The sequence below is a fragment of the Telopea speciosissima genome, chromosome 1 (assembly GCF_018873765.1).
Source record: "Telopea speciosissima isolate NSW1024214 ecotype Mountain lineage chromosome 1, Tspe_v1, whole genome shotgun sequence".
Classification (NCBI taxonomy): Eukaryota; Viridiplantae; Streptophyta; class Magnoliopsida; order Proteales; family Proteaceae; genus Telopea; species Telopea speciosissima.
Window position 1 is genome coordinate 47,067,032 of NC_057916.1, and position 19,208 is coordinate 47,086,239.

Here is a 19,208-nt window from a genome sequence, read left to right on the forward strand (position 1 = left end):
TAAGGTTCTTGTAGAGACTTAGTGTTTTTGTTCACTCAGACGACACTGTGCTTATATATTGTGACAGCACGACAATGCTTATATTTGCGAAAGACCCCAAGTTTCATGGTAGAGCCAAACACATTGATATACGGTATCACTACATTCGAGATATGGCCGCGCAAGGTGAAGTTATTCTGCAGCATATCTCCACTGGCAATATGTTGGATGATCCTTTGACAAAGCCCATTGCCAGAGATATTTTCCTAGTTCATGTTAGGAACTTGGGACTCAGGTAGATTGGATATGTATTTTTTGAAACACTTTTATGGATGGACATTTATTTGTATTACTCTTACATTCATTAATGCAAATATATTTGTTTGAGCAATGTTGTGTGTATACATTCATTATTGTAAATATATCAAAGGGCATTGAATCGACCCACTCACACCGGTGATTCATCTCGATGCTTGAGAATAGCGAGCGAGATGAGCCCATGAGCATATGTGCTTGACGACGCCTTAGTCAGAGCTAAGATGAGACCTTATTTGGTCTAACTTGGAAGATACCATACTTTTAAGTAGCCTGAATAAAACCGGATGTGAGATTCTAGGCAGAAACATTAGGGTGACTACGCTAGAAACTCAGGCTACGAGCTTGGCGGAGCAACTAAACTAAGATCTGTATGATGTTTATATTTTTTTATGAGTGACGTGCCCACCTCAGTGGGAGTAGTGCCATAGCATGCAGATCATACCGCATGTGCTTATACCGATCGATATTGAGAGTGATTGAATGGATCCCTGCTTTGTCACATTGTGAGCCACATGGATTATATTAATCCCATAGTACCCTTATCACCTGAGACAATTTCATGAAGAAGACATCCGATGATGCTACTTTGACATTCTCCTTAGGATCATGGATGATGCGGTCCAGCAGAAAATGATTGGGAAACCTGTTGGAGATAATTGGATTAACATGAGGGGCTCAGGAAAAACCATCTAACTTTACACCTTTGTTTTTGTGACTCATTGCCTGGGCGACTTGTCGTATTTATGATCGACGTAGTCATGAGTACATTACATATGAAGGATTAGCGCTGCTCATCATAAGGGATCTAGAGTGCAAGATCTGGTGTAATTAGATTGTTTGGGGTATTTCGAGATTGTTTGTAAGTGATGTACTATGTTGGTTAGATGGAAGCTTGACAAAGTACTCCTACCCTATATTATCTCAATAGGTCGCACGCCTCATATCCTGTATGAAGAGTTACACAATTGAGAGAGACTTGGATGCATAGTTAAACTAATGCGCCCCATTTGGGCGAGTGGGAGATGTAAATAGAACATGGGCCAAGCCTGATCCAAGCCACCCACAAGGGGCAGGTCGGACCCGACTCGACCCGTTTCACGTGGAGAGAACTAGCCACTTAAGTGGCTGGGTCTCTTCCTCCCTCTTTGATCGATTCCCCGTGAGAGTCTAAATTGGGGTAGGGTTCTTAGGGTTTTGGCTTTAAATAGAAAATTTGTAACCCTAAGACCAAAATCATCTGAGAAACCAAATCCTCATTCTCTCCAGTGTTTTGTGTTCTCTTTGGGATTCCATCTCTTCCCAGGGATTTGTGGTATGAGTTCTTTTTCGTGGAGAAAACTTTCAAGAAATTCGAAGATCTTGAAGGAGATCGTTCGAGTTCGTGAAGCTAGTAACTAAACCTGTACGAGATCCTCTTCCGCTGTGTTTCCATCTCCGTTCAGGTAACACCCTAACACTTGATGAGTTATTTACATCTTCGTTCGTCTTACTTTCAGTCAATTTTCCCTAATTCAATTGGGATAAGGTTGAGTTTGTTGTTGTTGGGGATGAAAGGTGGTAATTAAGATATTTTTCATGACTCATGAGAGGAATATTAGTAGCACCATGAAAGGGTATATCTATGAATTATATCCTTTGCTATTGATCACCACACTTGTGAGATCGCACCATATAGTCAGGGTTTAAGAACCCGAAATTGGGATCCAGATCGACCCCAAAATCAGCCCTTCGATCCATATGGGCATTTTTCGTATAGTAATTGATCTGCATCAACCTATATCGACCAATCTGCATCAACCTACAATCCAAATGGAGAATGTCCCCCTAGGTTGTCTAACTACAATCCAAATGAATGTCTTTATTTTATTTTTTTTGAGTGAGGGGAGTCTAAGTGGAGGATGCCAATGTCATTAATTCCAAGAAAACTTATTTACAAATTATGTCACTAATCAATTGAAATGCTTTCCGTATTCTCAAAATACAATCTCAATGGAGAATATGAATAATGTCATTAATTCCAAACAAACTTATTTACAACATTTATCGAAAAAATTGATATGCTTTTACCATACTCTCAAAGATACAAGTGGTGGAGAGTGTCAATGCCATTACTTCCAACTATATTTTAAAACATATCCCTAAAAATTGAAGGCTTTTTCCCTTTTCTATACATTCTCACAAGATACAATATAATCCAACTGTCCCAGAACCGATAGGACCCATTTAAGATGTATATTTACTTATAAAATTAGTTAACATCTAATATATTCTTCCGAAAAAGAAAAAAAAAAAACTAAAACACCTAATAGTCATTAGGGTTTTGGACTTATTTCAATTTCAGTATTGTTGCGTCGAGAAATCGCTCAGCGGTCCTTCGAGTGCCGTAACCTGCAAAAGACCCTGGGTGGCAAAGGAGAACCGGTGTGGTTCCGGCCTAGGGCTCTCCGATGCCTAAGTTAGATCTCTCTGAGCAAACAGATGAGTGAATAGTAGAATTCAAGATGAGTTAAGATGTCTCCTGATGGGGTTGAGTACCTTTCCTTTTATAGTAGCGTATGGCAGTGTGGAGAGTCCCCGTTGATGTAGTGTGGCCATCGTGGTGGATAGAGTCCTTGGGCATCAGGGCTCATCCTTGATTGGTTGTCTTCCCACAAGACATGGTGTCCTTGATAGACTTGGTATCCTTAATGGATAGACTGCAGATAGGTTCTGGGTGTTTGAGTCCATTGTGGGTACGTTGACCCATAGGCGGTGGCCTAGAGTCCTGGAGATAGTGTACGTCCTGCAGTTGGAGGTGGGGTGTTCTGATCTTGTTCGCGATGTTTCAGCGTGTGTCTGTCCACGTGCACAGGTTCCGCGTCAAAAAGGGGAGCTCGCTCAGGGGAGTTCGCCCAAGGGGAGCTCGCCCAAGGGGAACTCGCCCAAGGGGGAACTCGCCCAAGGGGAGCTCGCCCAAGGGGGGGAACTCGCCCAAGGGGGAGTTCGCCCAGGTGGGGGAGCTCACCCAAGGGGTGTTCGCCCAAATGGGGGTGTTCACCCTGCCTTGCCTGGTCCCGCCACGTGGCAGTCTCCTATTGGTCAGCTTTATTTGGGGTTCATCATTTGCCCCCCACTCTCTTGGAGTGGAATGCTCAAGAGAGTATTTCTTAAGCTTGTATACCCCTCAAGGGGTTCTCGGTGAATAATCTTCTCATTAGGGTCCTGCTTATAAATTATTTGAGGGAGAGGTTGAGGGTTCAAACCTCTCCTCTTTCACCTTTTTGTTTTTGTTTTTTTTTTTTTTTTTGTCTTGTAGATATATACCCTTGCCTTCTTCCTTCTTTTCATTTTTTCTCTTTCTTGCTTTTTGAATCTCCACCTTTGCTTTGCTTTTGGCCTTCACTTTTTGTTGCCCATAAGGTGTTTGTCCTTTGGTGGCAAAGGGTGATATGACATCCTCTTGTTTGTTGGTTACCATTTCTTGGCTTCTTCTAGCTCTTGGGCCATGGTTAGTCTCATGGCACATGTGGCTTGGTGCTTGGTCGTTGCTTCGCGCACATGCCCATCCTTGGTTCGTGCCTAGCTTGCCTTGAGCATCCTTCGCGTGGTGCTTGACTTTGGGAGGTGGTCGCTCTAAGTAAGTAGCCAACTTGCTTTTGTTGTATGTCCATGCCTTCATCTAGTCATTTCGACCCGGCCACAGTTGTGGTTAGGTCCCCTTCCTGGAAGTCCTCTTCGAGGTCGTTCTCTTCTGCGGATGCTTCCCTTCCATTGTCTCCCCTTGTCGCTAGTGATGGGGAGGAAGAGGTTTCCAGGGATACGCCTCATAGGGGTCGTATTAGGGCTTCCAAGGCCTCCTCTTCCGCTAGGGATCCTGGGAGCAAGTCAGCCCATACTCTTAGCATCGTGACCCCCTCTGACTTGGTGTCACTCCGTCGGAAATTCCATATACCATCTGAGGTCGTGCTTCATGCCCCAGGGCCCGATGACCATGCCTATTCTCACTAGGCGGATGAGGTCTGCCTCTACTATATTTCTTTCGTCCATGGCATTCGCTTCCCCATCCCCCGCTTTGTGGAGTTGGTGTTGGAGCATTATCACCTTACCCCTGGGCAGGTGTTACCCAACTCTTGGTGGGTGGTTCTGGGCTTTTATATGTTCTTTGCCTAGTCGGGGCATGCCGCTACCGTCCCCTTGTTCTCATATTTCTATGTGCTGAAGAAGGGGGAAGGCGGATGCTATCACTTCGCACGTCGCCTTCCTAAGGGGTCCCTTGCTTCCGTCGATCCTCTTGTGGGGATCACCCATTCGGTGAAGATGTGGAGGGACCGCTTCTTTTTTGCCTTGGTCCCTTAATGCGTATTATGGTCTATTTGGGAGACCATTGATGTCAAGAGTGTGAACTTTCCCCTTGAGTTGAGTGACTTTGAGCAAGAGTCTCTCCAGCGGTGTCAAGGATGCAACCCGTTCGACGTCCATGAGCTGGATTCAGAGGCCTTCTTATACCTTTGAAAGTTGAGTCTGGGTAAGATGTTCGGGTCCTTTGGTATTTGTTTATGTACTCTTCTTCTGTGTGCTTGTCGTCTGACTTATTTCATGTTTCTTGATTGTATGTTGTTGTGTAGTGCATATTTGACCAGACCTTAGCGGCTTCCGCTAGGATCTACGGAAGAGGGGTACTTAGGCTGCCTCCCCTGGGGTTGGTTGTGCGGCTTCATCCGCTCCTACTTCTTCTCCTTCCGCAGTGGTTGGGACCAAGCAAAAAGGTGGTCCTGATCCCTCTGGTGCGGCGAGGACTGGGCCACGCATGCTTCTTCCCCGGACGTATCCTCTCGCCTCTGCATCTAGATCTGTTGTTCCACCCCCCTCTAAGGGCAAAGGGGTGACTCCTTCTTCTATTGACGCTACTGTAGCCCCTCCGACCTCCTCCCCTTTGGTGCTTCCTTGAGATCTTCAGGAGGGAGCGACGTTGGCTAGTTGTGGCGCATGTCGGGAATGGCTGGATATGGGGAGGCTTCCTGCAGAGAGTTCTGTAATTCAGGGATTTAGTGATGCTTTCCTATCGCAGAGCCTTTATCAGGACCTAGCTTCTGTGAGTCATTCTTCTTTGTCTTTACTTTTTGTGTCATTGCTTCTTTTGTGCTTGTGAATGTCCTTTGACTGCCATATTGGCTGCAGGTCCAGCACAGAGGCGGTGCTCAGTCTAGAGGGTCATGCTTTTTGTGAGGTCCAGCGAAAGCGCGCAATACAGAGTATGGAGAGGGAGCTTCAGGGTCATAAGGCCGCTCAGGAGGAGGCTATGGCTCACGAGAGGAGTGCCTCAGAAGAGCTCAGGGTGGCTACTGCAGCGGGTGCTCAGAGTTCATCTAGAGTCCAAGCTTTGGAGGAGGAGCTTCGCGCCTTGAGGTAGAGTCACAAGGCAGAGTTGTCTGAGGCAGGGGAGCGTGCAGTAGCGGCGTATCAGCAATCTCCTGAGATTACTGCGTACTTTTATAAGTACAACCAGGAGATCTATGACGCAGGCGTCAGGGACTTGGCGGCTCACATTTTGGAGAAGACCCCAGGTTATGATTTCTAGGAGTTTTCGGAGGTCATCACACAGCTCCCTGAGACTGCTATTGGGGTTTGTGCTTCACCTGAGGAGGGTCTTGCGGTGACCGAGGAGGGTGTGGGTCTACCAGAGGAGAGTGTCGCTCGCTCTGCTGAGGCCGACATGATGTCCCCTGCTGGGTCGGATGTCGCTCCTCCTTCAGATGCTCCCTGATCTTATATGTGTTTTCTGGATGTTGAACCTTTGGATTTGAACTCTTGGATTGTGGTGTTTACTTCCTTTTTGGATTGTAGTATTTGACTTTTTCTTCCTTTGGTGTGGATGTAGTACTTATGTGATCGTCGTTGCTTCGATAAGTCCCTTTCTTTTTCGCAACCTCTAGTGGTCTGTAGTCTTTAGGGGAGTCAAGTCTTAGTGGTCAGCGGACCCTAGTGGCCCATGAGCTTGGTGGCATTGCACCTTGGTGGTCTACGGACCTTTGGTGGCCAACGGGCCTTGGTGGCATTGCGCCTTGGTGGTCTACGGACCTTGGTGGCCAACGGGTCATGGTGGCATTGTGCCTTGGTGGTCTACGGACCTTAGTGGCCAACGGGCCTTGGTGGCATTGTGCCTTGGTGCTCTACGGACCTTGGTGTCCAATGGGCCTTGGTGGCATTGTGCCTTCATGGTCAACGGACCTTGGTGGCCAGCAGGCCTTGGCGGCGATGCGCCATGGTGGTCAACAAACCTTGGTGGCCAACGGGCCTTGGCGGCGATGCGCCCTGGTGGTCAGCAGACCTTAGTGGCCAACGGGCCTTGGCGACGATGCTCCTTGGTGGTCAATAGACCTTGGTGGCCAACGGGCCTTGGCGGCGATGCGCCTTGGTGGTCAACGGACCTTGGTGGCCAATGGGCCTTGGCGACGATAAGCCCTGGTGGTCAATGAACCTTGGTGGCCAACGGGCCTTGGCAGCAATGCGCCTTGGTGGTCAGTGGACCTTGGTGGCCAACGGGCCTTATCCTTGCGCCTCAGTGGTCGACGGACCTTGATGTGTGTGGTGGGAGTGCTTCGTTCAAATTATCCTTGAAAACTGTAATGTAATCTACTACTACTGCTGCTACTGCTACCATTATTGTTGATGGTGTTGCTGCCGTGACTTCTACTGATAGTATTTCTTCAAGTGTTCTGAGTTCTAGGTACGATCTACCTTCTTGCCCCCCGGAGTTTTCAAGTGGTATGTCCTTGGACGTATCTGCTTGAAAACTATGTAAGGTCCTTCCCAGTTGGCTGATAGTTTTCCTTCCTTCCTTAGCTGTGACGCACTTGCCCTTCTTAGGACTAAGTCTCCCTGGTGGAATAATCGTTCTCTCACCCTGGCGTTGTAGTACTTGGCTGTTCGTTGCTGATATGCCACGTTTCTCAGCAACGCCTTCTCACGTACCTCATCCAGGAAGTCCAGGTTTGTGCGCAGTCCATCTGCATATGTTCTTTCATTAAAGTGCAGTACCCTATGAGACATGGCTAGGACTTCCACCGGTGCCAATGCTTCTGTACCATATGCTAAGCGAAATGGGCTCTCCCCTGTGGGTGTCCTTACTGTGGTGCGATATGCCCATAGAACGCTTAGTAGTTCCTCGACCCATTTCCCTTTGGCTCCTTCTAACGTTTTCTTTATTCCATCCAACAACATTCTATTGATCACCTCTACCTGACCATTGGCCTATGGGTAGGCTACCGAGACAGGCCGATAGTTAATGTTGTAACTCTGACAGAAGGCTCTGAACTTGGGGTTGTTGAACTGCTTTCTATTATCAGAGACTATAATCTTAAGCACGCTGAACCTGTAGATGATGTTGTCCCCTAAGATGTCGACCCCCCACATGGCAAAGGAAATGGGGTTGAGGATCGATGTCAGCTTGGTGGCAGGTAGATGGGGTACTGGGGCGAACAACTGACATTGCTCGTAGGTCTTGACGTACTGGATGGCTTCCTCTTGCATTCTCGGCCAGTAGAGCCCCTGGCGGAGGATTTATAGGCTAGGTGTCTTCCTCCCATGTGGCTTCCGCATATCCCTTCATGTACCTCTGCCAGGGCGTACTGGGCTCCCTTGGGTCCTAGGCACCGAAGTAATGGTGTTTTGGCTCCCCTTTTGTACAGTACTCCGTCGAGGACGGTGTACTTTGCAGCTCTCATCCTTACCTTTTTTGCTTTGACCTTGTCTTCTGGTAGGATGTCATTCTGTAGGTAGTTGAGTATAGGGTCCATCCAGCTAGGTCCTTCCTCAATCTCATTAACCTGCTTCTCCTGATATGTTAGCTCATGTAGTATTTTAACATATACTGCACTGGCCAGGTTTCTGAGTTCATCATTGGCTAGCCTGGACAGTGCGTCTGCGGTGGCGTTCTTGATCCTGGGAACCCGAACCATCTCAAACTTCATGAATTACCCGATCAATTCTCGAGCACGTGCCAGGTATGACGCCATTCACTTGACCTTCGCTTCATATTCTCTGTTCACCTGGTTCACTATATGTTGGGAGTCACTCTAGATGGATAGGTGGGTGACTTGAATGGCTTTAGCCACCCGGAGTCTAGCTAGTAGTGCTTCGTACTCTGCTTTATTGTTGGATGCTGGGAAGGTGAATCGGAGGGCGTACTGGATTCAAAATCCTTCAGTGCTGGTAAGTATGAAGCCAGCCCCACTTCCAGTGGCATTACTCGAACCATCCACGTACATCTCCCACGAACCTCGATCTTGGTCCTCTGGTTCCTCCGTTTTTGGTTCGTTCTCTGGCAGGGTACATTCAGCGACAAAGTCTGCCAGGGCTTGGCCTTTTATTGCCATCCTGGGCTGGAACCTGATGTCGTGCTCACTCAACTCGATGGCCCAAGAGATCAACCGTTCGGAGACGTCCGGCTTGTGCAATACCTTCTTTAATGGTAGGTCGGTAAGAACCATGATGGTATAGGCTTGGAAGTAAGGCCTTAGCTTCCTAGCCGCGATCACCAATGCATAAGGGACCTTCTCAATTCTTGTGTACCTGGTCTCTGCATCAATCAACACATGACTGACATAGTAGATAGGTCTCTGTACCTTACTCTCTTCCCTCAACAGTACCGCGCTCACCGCGACAGGGGTCGTCGCCAAGTAGATCAGCAATTCTTCATTAGGTTCTGGTCGTCCAAGTAGTGGTGGACTCCTGAGCTATTCCTTTAGCTGCTCGAATGCCTTTTGGCACTCCTCCGTCCAAGTAAAGTCTTTAGGACTTCGAAGATTCCTTAATGTCTTGAAGAACGGCAGACACTTGTCTCCTGACCGTGACACGAACCTTGAAAGGGTGGCGATCCTTCCATTTAACCTTTGCACTTCTTTGACAGTCCGAGGTGGTGTCATCTCTTGAATGGCTTTGATCTTGGAGGGGTTGGCCTCTATTCCACGTACTGAGACCATGAACCCCAGGAATTTCCCTGACGGTACCTCGCACACTTCACAGGATTTAGTTTCATCTGGTTTCTTCTCAGTACAGTGAATGCTTCTTCTAGGTCGATCAGGTGCTGGTGGGCTCGGACGCTCTTTAGAAGCATGTCATCCACATACACTTCCATATTGCGCTCGATCTGTGCCTCGAACATCCTGTTGACCATTCTTTGGTAGGTGGCTCCTGTGTTCTTTAGCCCGAACGGCATGATGCGGTAGTAGTAGTTCTCCTTGTCTGTTCGGAAGGCGGTGTAAGACTCGTCATCCTCATGCATGAGGATCTGATTGTAGCCAGAATAGGCATCCATGAAACTCAGCATCTCATGTTCGACGGTGGCGTTGATCAGCAGATCGATCCTGGGTAGTGGGTACTCATCTTTTGGACACGCCTTATTCAGGTCAGTGTAGTCGACGCACATTCTCCACTTCCCATTAGGCTTGGGTACCATGACCACATTTGCGAGTCAGGTAGGGAACTTCTCTTCTCTGATGAACCTTGCTTGGCTCAACTTCTCGACCTCTTCTTTGATAGCCGCTTGTCGGTCGAGGGCAAAATTCAGTCTCTTCTGCTGGATGGGCTTCCTGTTAGGGTCTATGTGCAGTTTGTGCTCTCCTATGGACCTGGGTACGCCTGGCATGTCGGCAGTCGACCATGCGATGACATCCATATTGCTCTGGAGGAGGTGTCCCAGCTCTTCTTTCTGCTCCTTGCTCAACAACGAGCCAACCTGCACAACTTTGGAGGGGTCGTCCCTGCTGAGTGGCTAGGGGACAAGGTCCTCCACCGGTCTTCCTCTCTTCTCTGTCAGTTCATCTCTCTGGTCGTTGACCAAATTCTCCATGCACAGTACCATCCCTCGTGTGTTGCCATTTTTTTTCTTCACAAAGGTGGCATAACAGTCTCTAGCTTTCTTCTGGTCGCCTCGGACTTCACCCACTCCATTGTCAGTGGGGAACTTCATCTTTAGGTGGAGCGGAGATACGATACCTCTAAAGGCTATCAGAGATGGTCGTCCTAGGAGACCGTTGAACGACACCACGGACTTGACGACAATGAAGTTCACCATAATGGTCACCTATCGAGGGTGTTCTCCAAAGGTGACGGGTAGCGCTATGGTGCCTCTGATGGAGGCCGTGGTGCCCGAAAACCCATGGAGGTAGGTAGGCTCTGGCTTGAGTTGGTCATCTCTGAACCCGAACTGGCGGTAGGCTTCCAGTGAGAGCACATCCACGGATGCCCCTGTATCTATCAGCACCCTGTGCACTGGCCGATTAGCTATCTCCACCTGTACTACCAGGGCATCCTCATGTGGAAAGCTTATACCTTCCAAGTTTGCATCCGAGAAGGAGATCACCGTCTCGGTCTTTGCCATCTTGCTTGGCTTCTCTGTTACTCCCATGAACCTGGCATGGGCTTTGGCTTTCTTGGTTGATTCTTGCCCAGGTCCCCCGAGTATGGTGAGGATGGGTGCTCCCTTGGGGCCTCTTGGTTCAGGTACATCTCTCCTCTCTTCTATGCGGTCTCTCTCCCTATCTCGATCCGCTCTCCTTTCTTCCCTCCTTGGTTCTTCTCTTTCTCAATCCCGTCCTTGATCACCTTGGCCTGATCGGCCATCACGTCTCCCCTTCACGTACTTGTTCAAACTCCCTACTTTCACAAGGTCTTCTATCTCCCTCTTCAGTTGGTAGCATTCTTCTGTGTCATGCCCATAGTCCTTGTGGAAGAGACAATACTTGTTGGGGTTGCGTTTCTTCGATCTTGCTAGCATGGGTTGTGGCCATCGAATTAGGTCACGGTCCTGGATCTGCATAAGAATTTGGGACGGTGGTGTTCAGCGGTGTGAACTCTGGACTGCCTTCTCTCTCACTCCTCTCTGGGCGACGGTCACTTCTTCCTGATGGGTGATCGCCCTTCTCTTGTCGACGTTCAGTCCTTGACCTCTTACTCTCTTTACGGTCATTAGGTGCTGACCTCTTGTTGTCCTGTGGTTTGGCTTCGATCGCCTTCTGTCAGCTTGCACTATCTCGGCCATGTTAGCAAACTTGTTGCATCGCTCCAGTAGTTCTTTCATGGTCCTGCTCTCATGACGTGCCAGGTCTTTGATCAACTCCATGTCACGGATGCCCCTAACTAAGGCAGCATGCTGGGTCTGGTCGTCTAGGTCTCTGACCTCTAAGGACTCCTTGGTGAATCTGCTGACATACTTCCTGAGGGACTCCCCAGGGTTTTGGATCACGTTCAGTAGATTGGCCGTGGTCTTCTTCTGCATGACGCTGCTCTGAAAGCGGGTCACGAACTGTTCGCATAGGTCCGCAAATGATCCAATCGACCGTGGTCGCAATTTGGAAAACCATGAGGTCACCGCACCCTTGAGGGATGCAGGGAATGCTCGACAGGATACCACATCCGAACCACCATATAGTGTCATCATGCCATTAAAATAGTTGATGTCATCATTAGGGTCGGTGGTACCACTGTAGAGTTCAAAGGTAGGTAACCTGAACCTGGATGGCAGTGAAGCTGACATGATCTCTTCTGAGAAGGGGTGTTGTCCAGGGATTGAGTGTGTCTCACCCTTGGTTTGCTTCTTCAACCCTTCTAGTTTCTTGTCCAATTCTCGGAGTCTTTTATCTAACTCTTCATCCCGTGCTTGTTCCCCACGCCTTACTGGTTGTTCGCTGCAAGCTCGCTCACGTCCTATCCTGGAAGTCCCCTCCCGCCTTGACTGTTGGAGGGATAGTGAGGGGTCACGCCGTGATGAATCCTGTCTTGACTCGAGGGGGTTCCTTCACGGTAAGTCCGACTTTGCTCTGGTGCATGACTTCCTCCTAGTCGACCATCAAACACCAATCTCCGAATGGACCCTTCAGGGTTAGGTACCATGGATCAGTGTGATGGTGTTCTCCCCCGATCCGACCTTACTGGAAGGTCCACCATTCTCCCCTAGGTTGGGAAGGCTCTCCCCGCTGCCTGGTGTGCCTCTCTGACCTGTCACTCCTGGGAGGTGTCCTCCTAGGGTTCTGCTCCTATCGAGGGTCCATCCTACGATGGTGTGATGTTGCACGCTACCTCAGGTAGTCACGGAAGAGTTGTTGGTCATGGAGGATCTATAGCTGTAGGTCATTGATTTGACCCACAGGGGCTGGTGCATTGGGATCAGGTACCGCCTCTACCCCCACTTCGTTGTTGGGCTCGCCCATTGCGACTTGATCATCGACTGGGTTTTGCCTCTCCAGAGAGACATTGTCATTGGCTTTGCGATGTGAGCTCTCTGGAGGAGGTGATGCATTCCCCTCTCTTGGGGCATTATTGGTGGAGGGAGCAGTCTTCCTGCGTGCCATGAATGATCAGTGATGGAAACAAGCTAGTAAAGGTAATGGCTAGCATCGTTCGCACAGACGGCGTCAATCAGTTGCGTCGAGAAATCGCTCAGCAGTCCTTCGAGTATTGTAACCTGCAAAAGACCCTGGGTGGCAAAGAAGAACCAGTATGGTTCCGGCCTAGGGCTCTCCGATGCCTAAGTTAGATCTCTCTGAGCAAACAGATGAGTGAATAGTAGAATTCAAGATGAGTTAAGATGTCTCCTGATGGGGTTGAGTACCTTTCCTTTTATATTAGTGTATGGCGGTATGGAGAGTCCCCGTTGATGTAGTGTGGCCTTCGTGGTGGATAGAGTCCTTGGGCATCAGGGCTCATCCTTGATTGGTTGTTTTCCCACGAGATATGGTGTCCTTGATAGACTTGATATCCTTGATGGATAGACTATAGATAGGTTCTGGGTGTTTGAGTCCGTTGTGAGTACGTTGACTGATAGGCGGTGGCCTAGAGTCCTGGGGATAGTGTACGTCCTGCAGTTGGAGGCGGGGTGTTCTGATCTTGTTCGCAGTGTTTCAGCGTGCGCCTGTCCACGTGCACAGGGTCCGCGCCAAAAAGGGGAGCTCGCTCAGGGGAGTTCGCCCAAGGGGAGCTCGCCCAAGGGGAACTCGCCCAAGGGGGAGTTCGCCCAAGTGGGGGAACTCGCCCAAGGGGGAGTTCGCCTAGGTGGGGGAGCTCACCCAAGGGGTGTTCGCCTAAATGGGGGTGTTCACCCTGCCTTGCCTGGTCCCACCACCTGGCGGTCTCCGATTGGTCAGCTTTATGTTTAGGAATATATATTCAATTATTTGTATGCATAAAAATAAAAATACATTCAATTATTTGTATGCTTGAGAAGTTATTTGTATAGCAAGTAATTTTGGACTTATTTGAATGTCTGAGATTTTAAGTGCCTTTAACATTAGGGAATCGAAATTGGGATGGATTAGATCCTAATTTTTTGAACTAAGTAAATGGGATGATTTGGAATTGGTCACTTGAAATTGAAATCAAAATTGATAAGAAATTATCTTGATTATTCAAAACCGTTAAATTTCATTTTTTGGTAACAAAACCGTTACGGATAGGATACATGCCAAGCTCTTGGGCTGGAAGGAATCCCTCCTATCCTTGGCAGGTAAAGAGGTTCTCATTAAATCCATTGCCACTAGCATGCCAACTTATGCTATGTTCATGTTTTCTCTTCCTACCTCTATCCATGATAATATTAATAGCATTATCAGACAGTTCTGGTGGAAGGACAGGAATGGGAAGGGGGTCTTTTGGAAAAAATGGGATGTCCTTTGTTCCCATAAGTTGGTGGGTGGTTTGGGCTTTAGAGATTTGGGTTCGTTTAACTTAGCCTTGCTAGCTCGCCAAGGATGGTGTATCTTGCATCATAGTGATGCGCTTTGGGTCCGAGTTCTAAAAGGAAAGTATTTTCCTTCTTCTTCTTTTCTTGAAGCAAAGGGTCGACAAAATTGCTCTTGGGGTTGGCGTAGCATTCTTAAAGGAAGGGATTCTTTACTTCTTGGGTTAAGAAGGCGGATTGGTAATGGGTGTACGACTAGAACTTTTGAGGACTCATGGATCCCTTCGCTCCCTGGAGGGCATATTACTAGCTGTCTTCCAAATCCTAGATATAATTTGGTTTCTAGCCTTCTTCATCAGCCGCTTAAGGAATGGAATTGCTCTATTCTTTCTAATCTCTTCTCTGTTGATGAAGGAAGGGCTATTAGGTGTATCCCTTTGCCTATCTCGGATATAGAAGATAGTTGGATTTGGGCCTGTTCTAAGAATGGTTTCTTTTCAGTCAAATCTGCTTATCATATGATATTCCGCAATCGTGTTAGCACCCCCTCCCCGTTCTTAGACCCGTTTTGAAATTGGTTATGGGGCCTAAAGCTTTTACCCAAGATAAAGCTTTTTCTTTGGCGAGCTTGTTCTAATGCTTTGGCTGTTAATGAACTCCTTTTTAGGAGATCTCTGGCTCAAAACGCTTTGTGCCATTTTTGTAAAGATGTTGAGGAGTCTATAGTCCACGCCTTAGTACTTTGCCTGTTTGCTTCCACTTGTTGGCAGCTCTCTCATCTTCGAATTGATACTAATCTGTTTAATGGTTTAACATTCAAAGACTAAATTGCATTTTTAAACACAATAGGGCAACATTATCCAAACCCGAATGACTTTGCTTTACATTGGACATCCCTTTGTTGGGAAATTTGAAAAAGCAGGAATAGATTTGTTTTTTCTTTTATTCAACCTAATCCTCTCACTCTAATATCTACTTTTTATCTGTTCTTGGAGGAAAGCTTGGTTAGATTGCAGTCTTCTCACTTATCGCCAAATGTACCTTTGGTTGATCCCTGCCCTCCTTTGAGCATGCCTTTGCATTGTCCTTGTGCTATTACTGACGGTGCGTGGTCTGCCAGCTCTTCTAAAGGCGGGCGTGGGATTATTCTGGTTGATTCTTCAGGAGTTTTTAAGGTAGCTCGTTGTCGCCCATCTTTTGGATGTTCTGCTTCTATAGTTGAGGCTTTAGCCATCCGTGATGCTGTTACTCTGGCCAACAGCCTTCAGCTACCTCAGTTGTAGCAGATTCGTTTTGATTGCCCCTAGTTTTCCTTGCGCTTCAGAGATTGCCAACCACTGTGGATTGGGCATCACAGTTAGTAGTTGATGATATTTTAGTTCTTTGTACTACCTTTTCTTTTGTGTCTCTTTTGCATGTTTCCCAAGACTGTGTTAAAGGAGCTCATTACCTTGCTATGGGGGCTTCTAGGTTTGGTCTGTCTCGCTTTTGGTGGTCTAACCCACCTCCTGTCCTTGTAAATCTTCCAACCGGCTTGAGTTTCTTTGTTGCCGATTTCTTTTAATAAAATTGTCGCATTTGACCAAAAAAAAAAAAAAACACAACCGTTACGTTTCACACCCTAAGTTTACTAGACAACCAATGAATTTTTATTAAGATTAGACCCGAGGTTAAGCTGATGTTCTAAGCACAAAATTCTTGTGGACCAAACAATTAGGACCTCATAACTCATAAACCTCACTAAATGTGTTGGCCTAGGTCCAAGCTAGACCATGAATTTGGTACAAGCACAAAGCGTTCAACTTGTCTCAAAGAAAAGAAGAAGGGGAGGAAATGATTACCCACCTCACAGCCATGGTTTTAAGAATCGGAAATCAAATCGGTGAATCGGCCAATTAGGATTGGAATCGGTCATAATCAATTCTAATTTCCACCGATCCAACACAACCGATTCACACCCCAAAAAACATAGAAATTACATGTTTTTTGGGTATCAACTATCAACATTGGATTGGCTAATTTGATACCGATATGAATTTTGAAATCGGATACGTAGCGGTATCATATCGATATTGAGCCTTGATTTCCAAAGAGGGAGGCGCAGCAACAAACCTAAAGCCCTTTCGCCAAAAAAAAAAAAAAACCTTAAGCCGACACCAGACTGCGACGGTCCAGACACTCCGCTTTGTAGTCCGTAGTCCGTACTCCAACTCCATATTCCATTCTCTCCTATATAAAAAAAAAAAAAAAAAAAAAAACCTCCATATTCCATACATAAGATAGAAAATTAGAAAAAATATAAAAAAAAAGATGCGATGTCAAAAGAATAAGAACAATTTGTGATATATAAATAAAAATTCTGATCTGACGGTTAATTTTCGGTGGATATATGATGGGCCCACTGGTAAACTGAAATAATACTTACTTGTAAGAAAATCAAAAGCAGCCGGTCCCATGAACTGATCTGATACTGTCTCTCTTCTTTCGGTTGTTTCCTTCAATTTTCAAGCCTCTTTGTTTACTTACCTCAAATAAAGTCGTCCATTTCCAAAGCGTCAATTTGTGATCTCATTTCCAGTTTGTCTCTCTCTCATTTCGTCAATTTGTCCATCTCCATGATTTTGTCCTCTGCCAGAGATTGGAAGGAAATTAAACGAGCCCTGTTTTGTTTTTGTAAATCCGGTCCTCTAACCGCTTCTCTCCCAAGTTGAATCTTCTGATCATCGATTTTATTCGTATAAGGGATTGATTTTCTAGTGATTCGGTCTCATGGCCGGCCGTTTCGATAGTAATCCCTTCGACGAGGAAGAAGTCAATCCGTTCGCGGTGAGTCCTCCACGATGATTTTCGTCTTCTCCATATGTACCATTTGTTTTCTGCATTTTATCTGCCTTGAATCTTCAATTTCATTGATAAACGGTTTCTATGTGGTTGTTTATAGTCTCTTAAATGTAAAATTAGGTATTATAGGATTGTATTACTTCCTACCTTAGGGTTTTCGGGTGATTTGCTATTTTTCGCCTATATGCTACTTTAGAAGTGGATTTGCGGTTGATTATGGTGCCTCCGTGCTTGAATTGTCAGATCTGGTTCCCATGTTACGTCTCAATTATGAAATGAAACACTAAATGACAATTCCCCTTTATTTGTTGGAAAATTGTCTTTTCATGAATGGATTATGTTTATTGGATCCATGTTGTTTGTTTAGCATTGGTTGATATTCTTTGCTTCCGAAGCTCTTCTCATGCTCACCTAGTATTCCTTCTTCCTTCTTAGTAATCAGTTGAAGAGAGCCGTAGAGGAGTGAATTATGCCTAAGTTGTTTATGAAGTAAAGGTTTATGTGTTTCCCACAATCTTGTATGTTCATATCTAGTTCCTTCTATGCCCTTCAACAAGAATGATCTCCCTCAGTGTCGTCGGTTGAGCTAGACACCAGGATAATTTTCTTTGGATACTCCTAACACTGTGGAGGAGTTCTAGAAGCTATCTTTGTTTTGGTGGTCTCATCTTGTTATATATACGTTCAGAGGCTTAATCCCTAATGGGTGGATAACTGTTCATCTAGGGACAAAGTATTAACTGTTGGTGTTCAATCTCAAATTGCAGAGTTTTTTTTTTTCTTTTTAGGGTATTGAGATTGAGATGCTTTGTGAATCATTGGAAATCCATTGAACATAAATACTGTTCCTGAGATGAGACCAACACTACCCTTTGTCCGGACAATCGCATTCCTACTCACTGACCTATGGTTTGACGAAACTCTCTCAACTCTCGAGTTGATTGCTTCTGCCGCCTTGCTACGAGCTACCCGGAAATGCCTTTAGCCCGATAGCTACCCAATTGTGCACCATTTTCCTTCCCGGAGCTAAGATCCTTTTCTGAAGGATCCATTGTAATGCCACCTCTTGGGGCTTCAGGATTGCTGGATATATTCTTATAGCTTTTAGGAGTTAAATCAAAAAAATTGTATCATGTCTCTAGCTATGTATAATTTTATGGGTTCGTATATAGATTTTAAAGCATCCTGTTGAGCTTAACTGCTCATAGGTTTCTTGTCATGTTGTTATGTGGCTTCATGCGGATGTGTAATTAATATTCTTTTGAACTGCCGTCTGCAGTTACTTCCAAAAGATGTTGTTTTTATGTTGATGCTGATGTGTGAAAATTTAGTGGGCACTACATATTGTATAATTTAGCTGTTTCAGGTTCTTAAATCATTCCAACTTTGCCCAATGTGTGGATGATGTTATTCTGAGAAGTTTTTATTTTGGATCTGTATCATCTATAATCTATACATAATGCAATTGTTTACAAGATTCTAACAAATGCCTGTCAATATGAAATCATTCTTTATGCACTTGTATTTGGTGTGTGTTGTGCATCCATATTAAAAAAGAAGAAGCATATTTTTAGTAATATTTGATTACGAAATAAGTAGTTTAAGTGTTTTTTTCCCCCTTTCTTCTTCCATATCAAGTTTTGAGTCAGTGTCTCCAATATTTTTCATAGATGTGTGACAACAACAACAACATAGCCTTATCCCAACTAAATGGGATAAGGCTATCACAACTACTACTACTAAATGGGGTCGGCCACATGGATCCTTGCTCTCCAATCATTTCTATTTGACGTCATACATGAAACGAGGCCTAAGCTATGCATGTCTTTCCTTACCACTTCTTTTATGGTTATTTTAGGCCTACCTCTGGTTCTTTTAGAGCCTTCAATCTGAATCAAATCACTCCTCTGTATTGGGACGTCTCTAGGACTTCACTAGACATAGCTGTGCCACCTCAAACAACTCTTAGTAGCTTATCTTGGATCGGCGTTACGCCCAATTCAGCTCTGATATGGTCATTCCTTACTTTGTCCATCCTAGTCTTTCCCCACATCCATCTCAAGATCTTCATCTCTGCTACACTGAGTTTATCAATATGGCGCTTCTTCACTGCTCAACATTCCACACATTCATCATAGCTGGACATATGACAGTCCTATAGAATTTTCCTTTAACCTTTAAAGGGATAAGACGATCACGCAACACTCCGGACGCACCTCTCCACTTCATCCATCATACTTTAATCCTTTGGGCCACATCATCCTTTATATCTTATGTGCTATCGAGCCCAAATATCTAAAATAATCAGTTTGAGGGATCTTCTTCTCCTCAATATTCACCACCTCATTAGCCGTCCTAGTGTGGCTAAAGTTACATACCATATACTTTGTCTTAGTTCTAGTTATTTTAATACCTT

General features: G+C 45.9%; 1 protein-coding gene across 1 annotated transcript in view; it reads left to right on the forward strand.

The window, feature by feature from the left end:
- Window positions 1-16,626: 16,626 nt before the first annotated feature.
- The window catches only part of LOC122645682 (secretory carrier-associated membrane protein 1-like), a 49,209-nt gene continuing 46,627 nt past the window's right edge, over window positions 16,627-19,208 (forward strand). Inside the window, exon 1 of the mRNA XM_043839008.1 lies at window positions 16,627-16,777. Within this exon, the coding sequence (XP_043694943.1) occupies window positions 16,721-16,777 (57 nt within the window). The 5' untranslated portion in view covers window positions 16,627-16,720. The remainder of the gene's footprint in view (window positions 16,778-19,208) is intronic.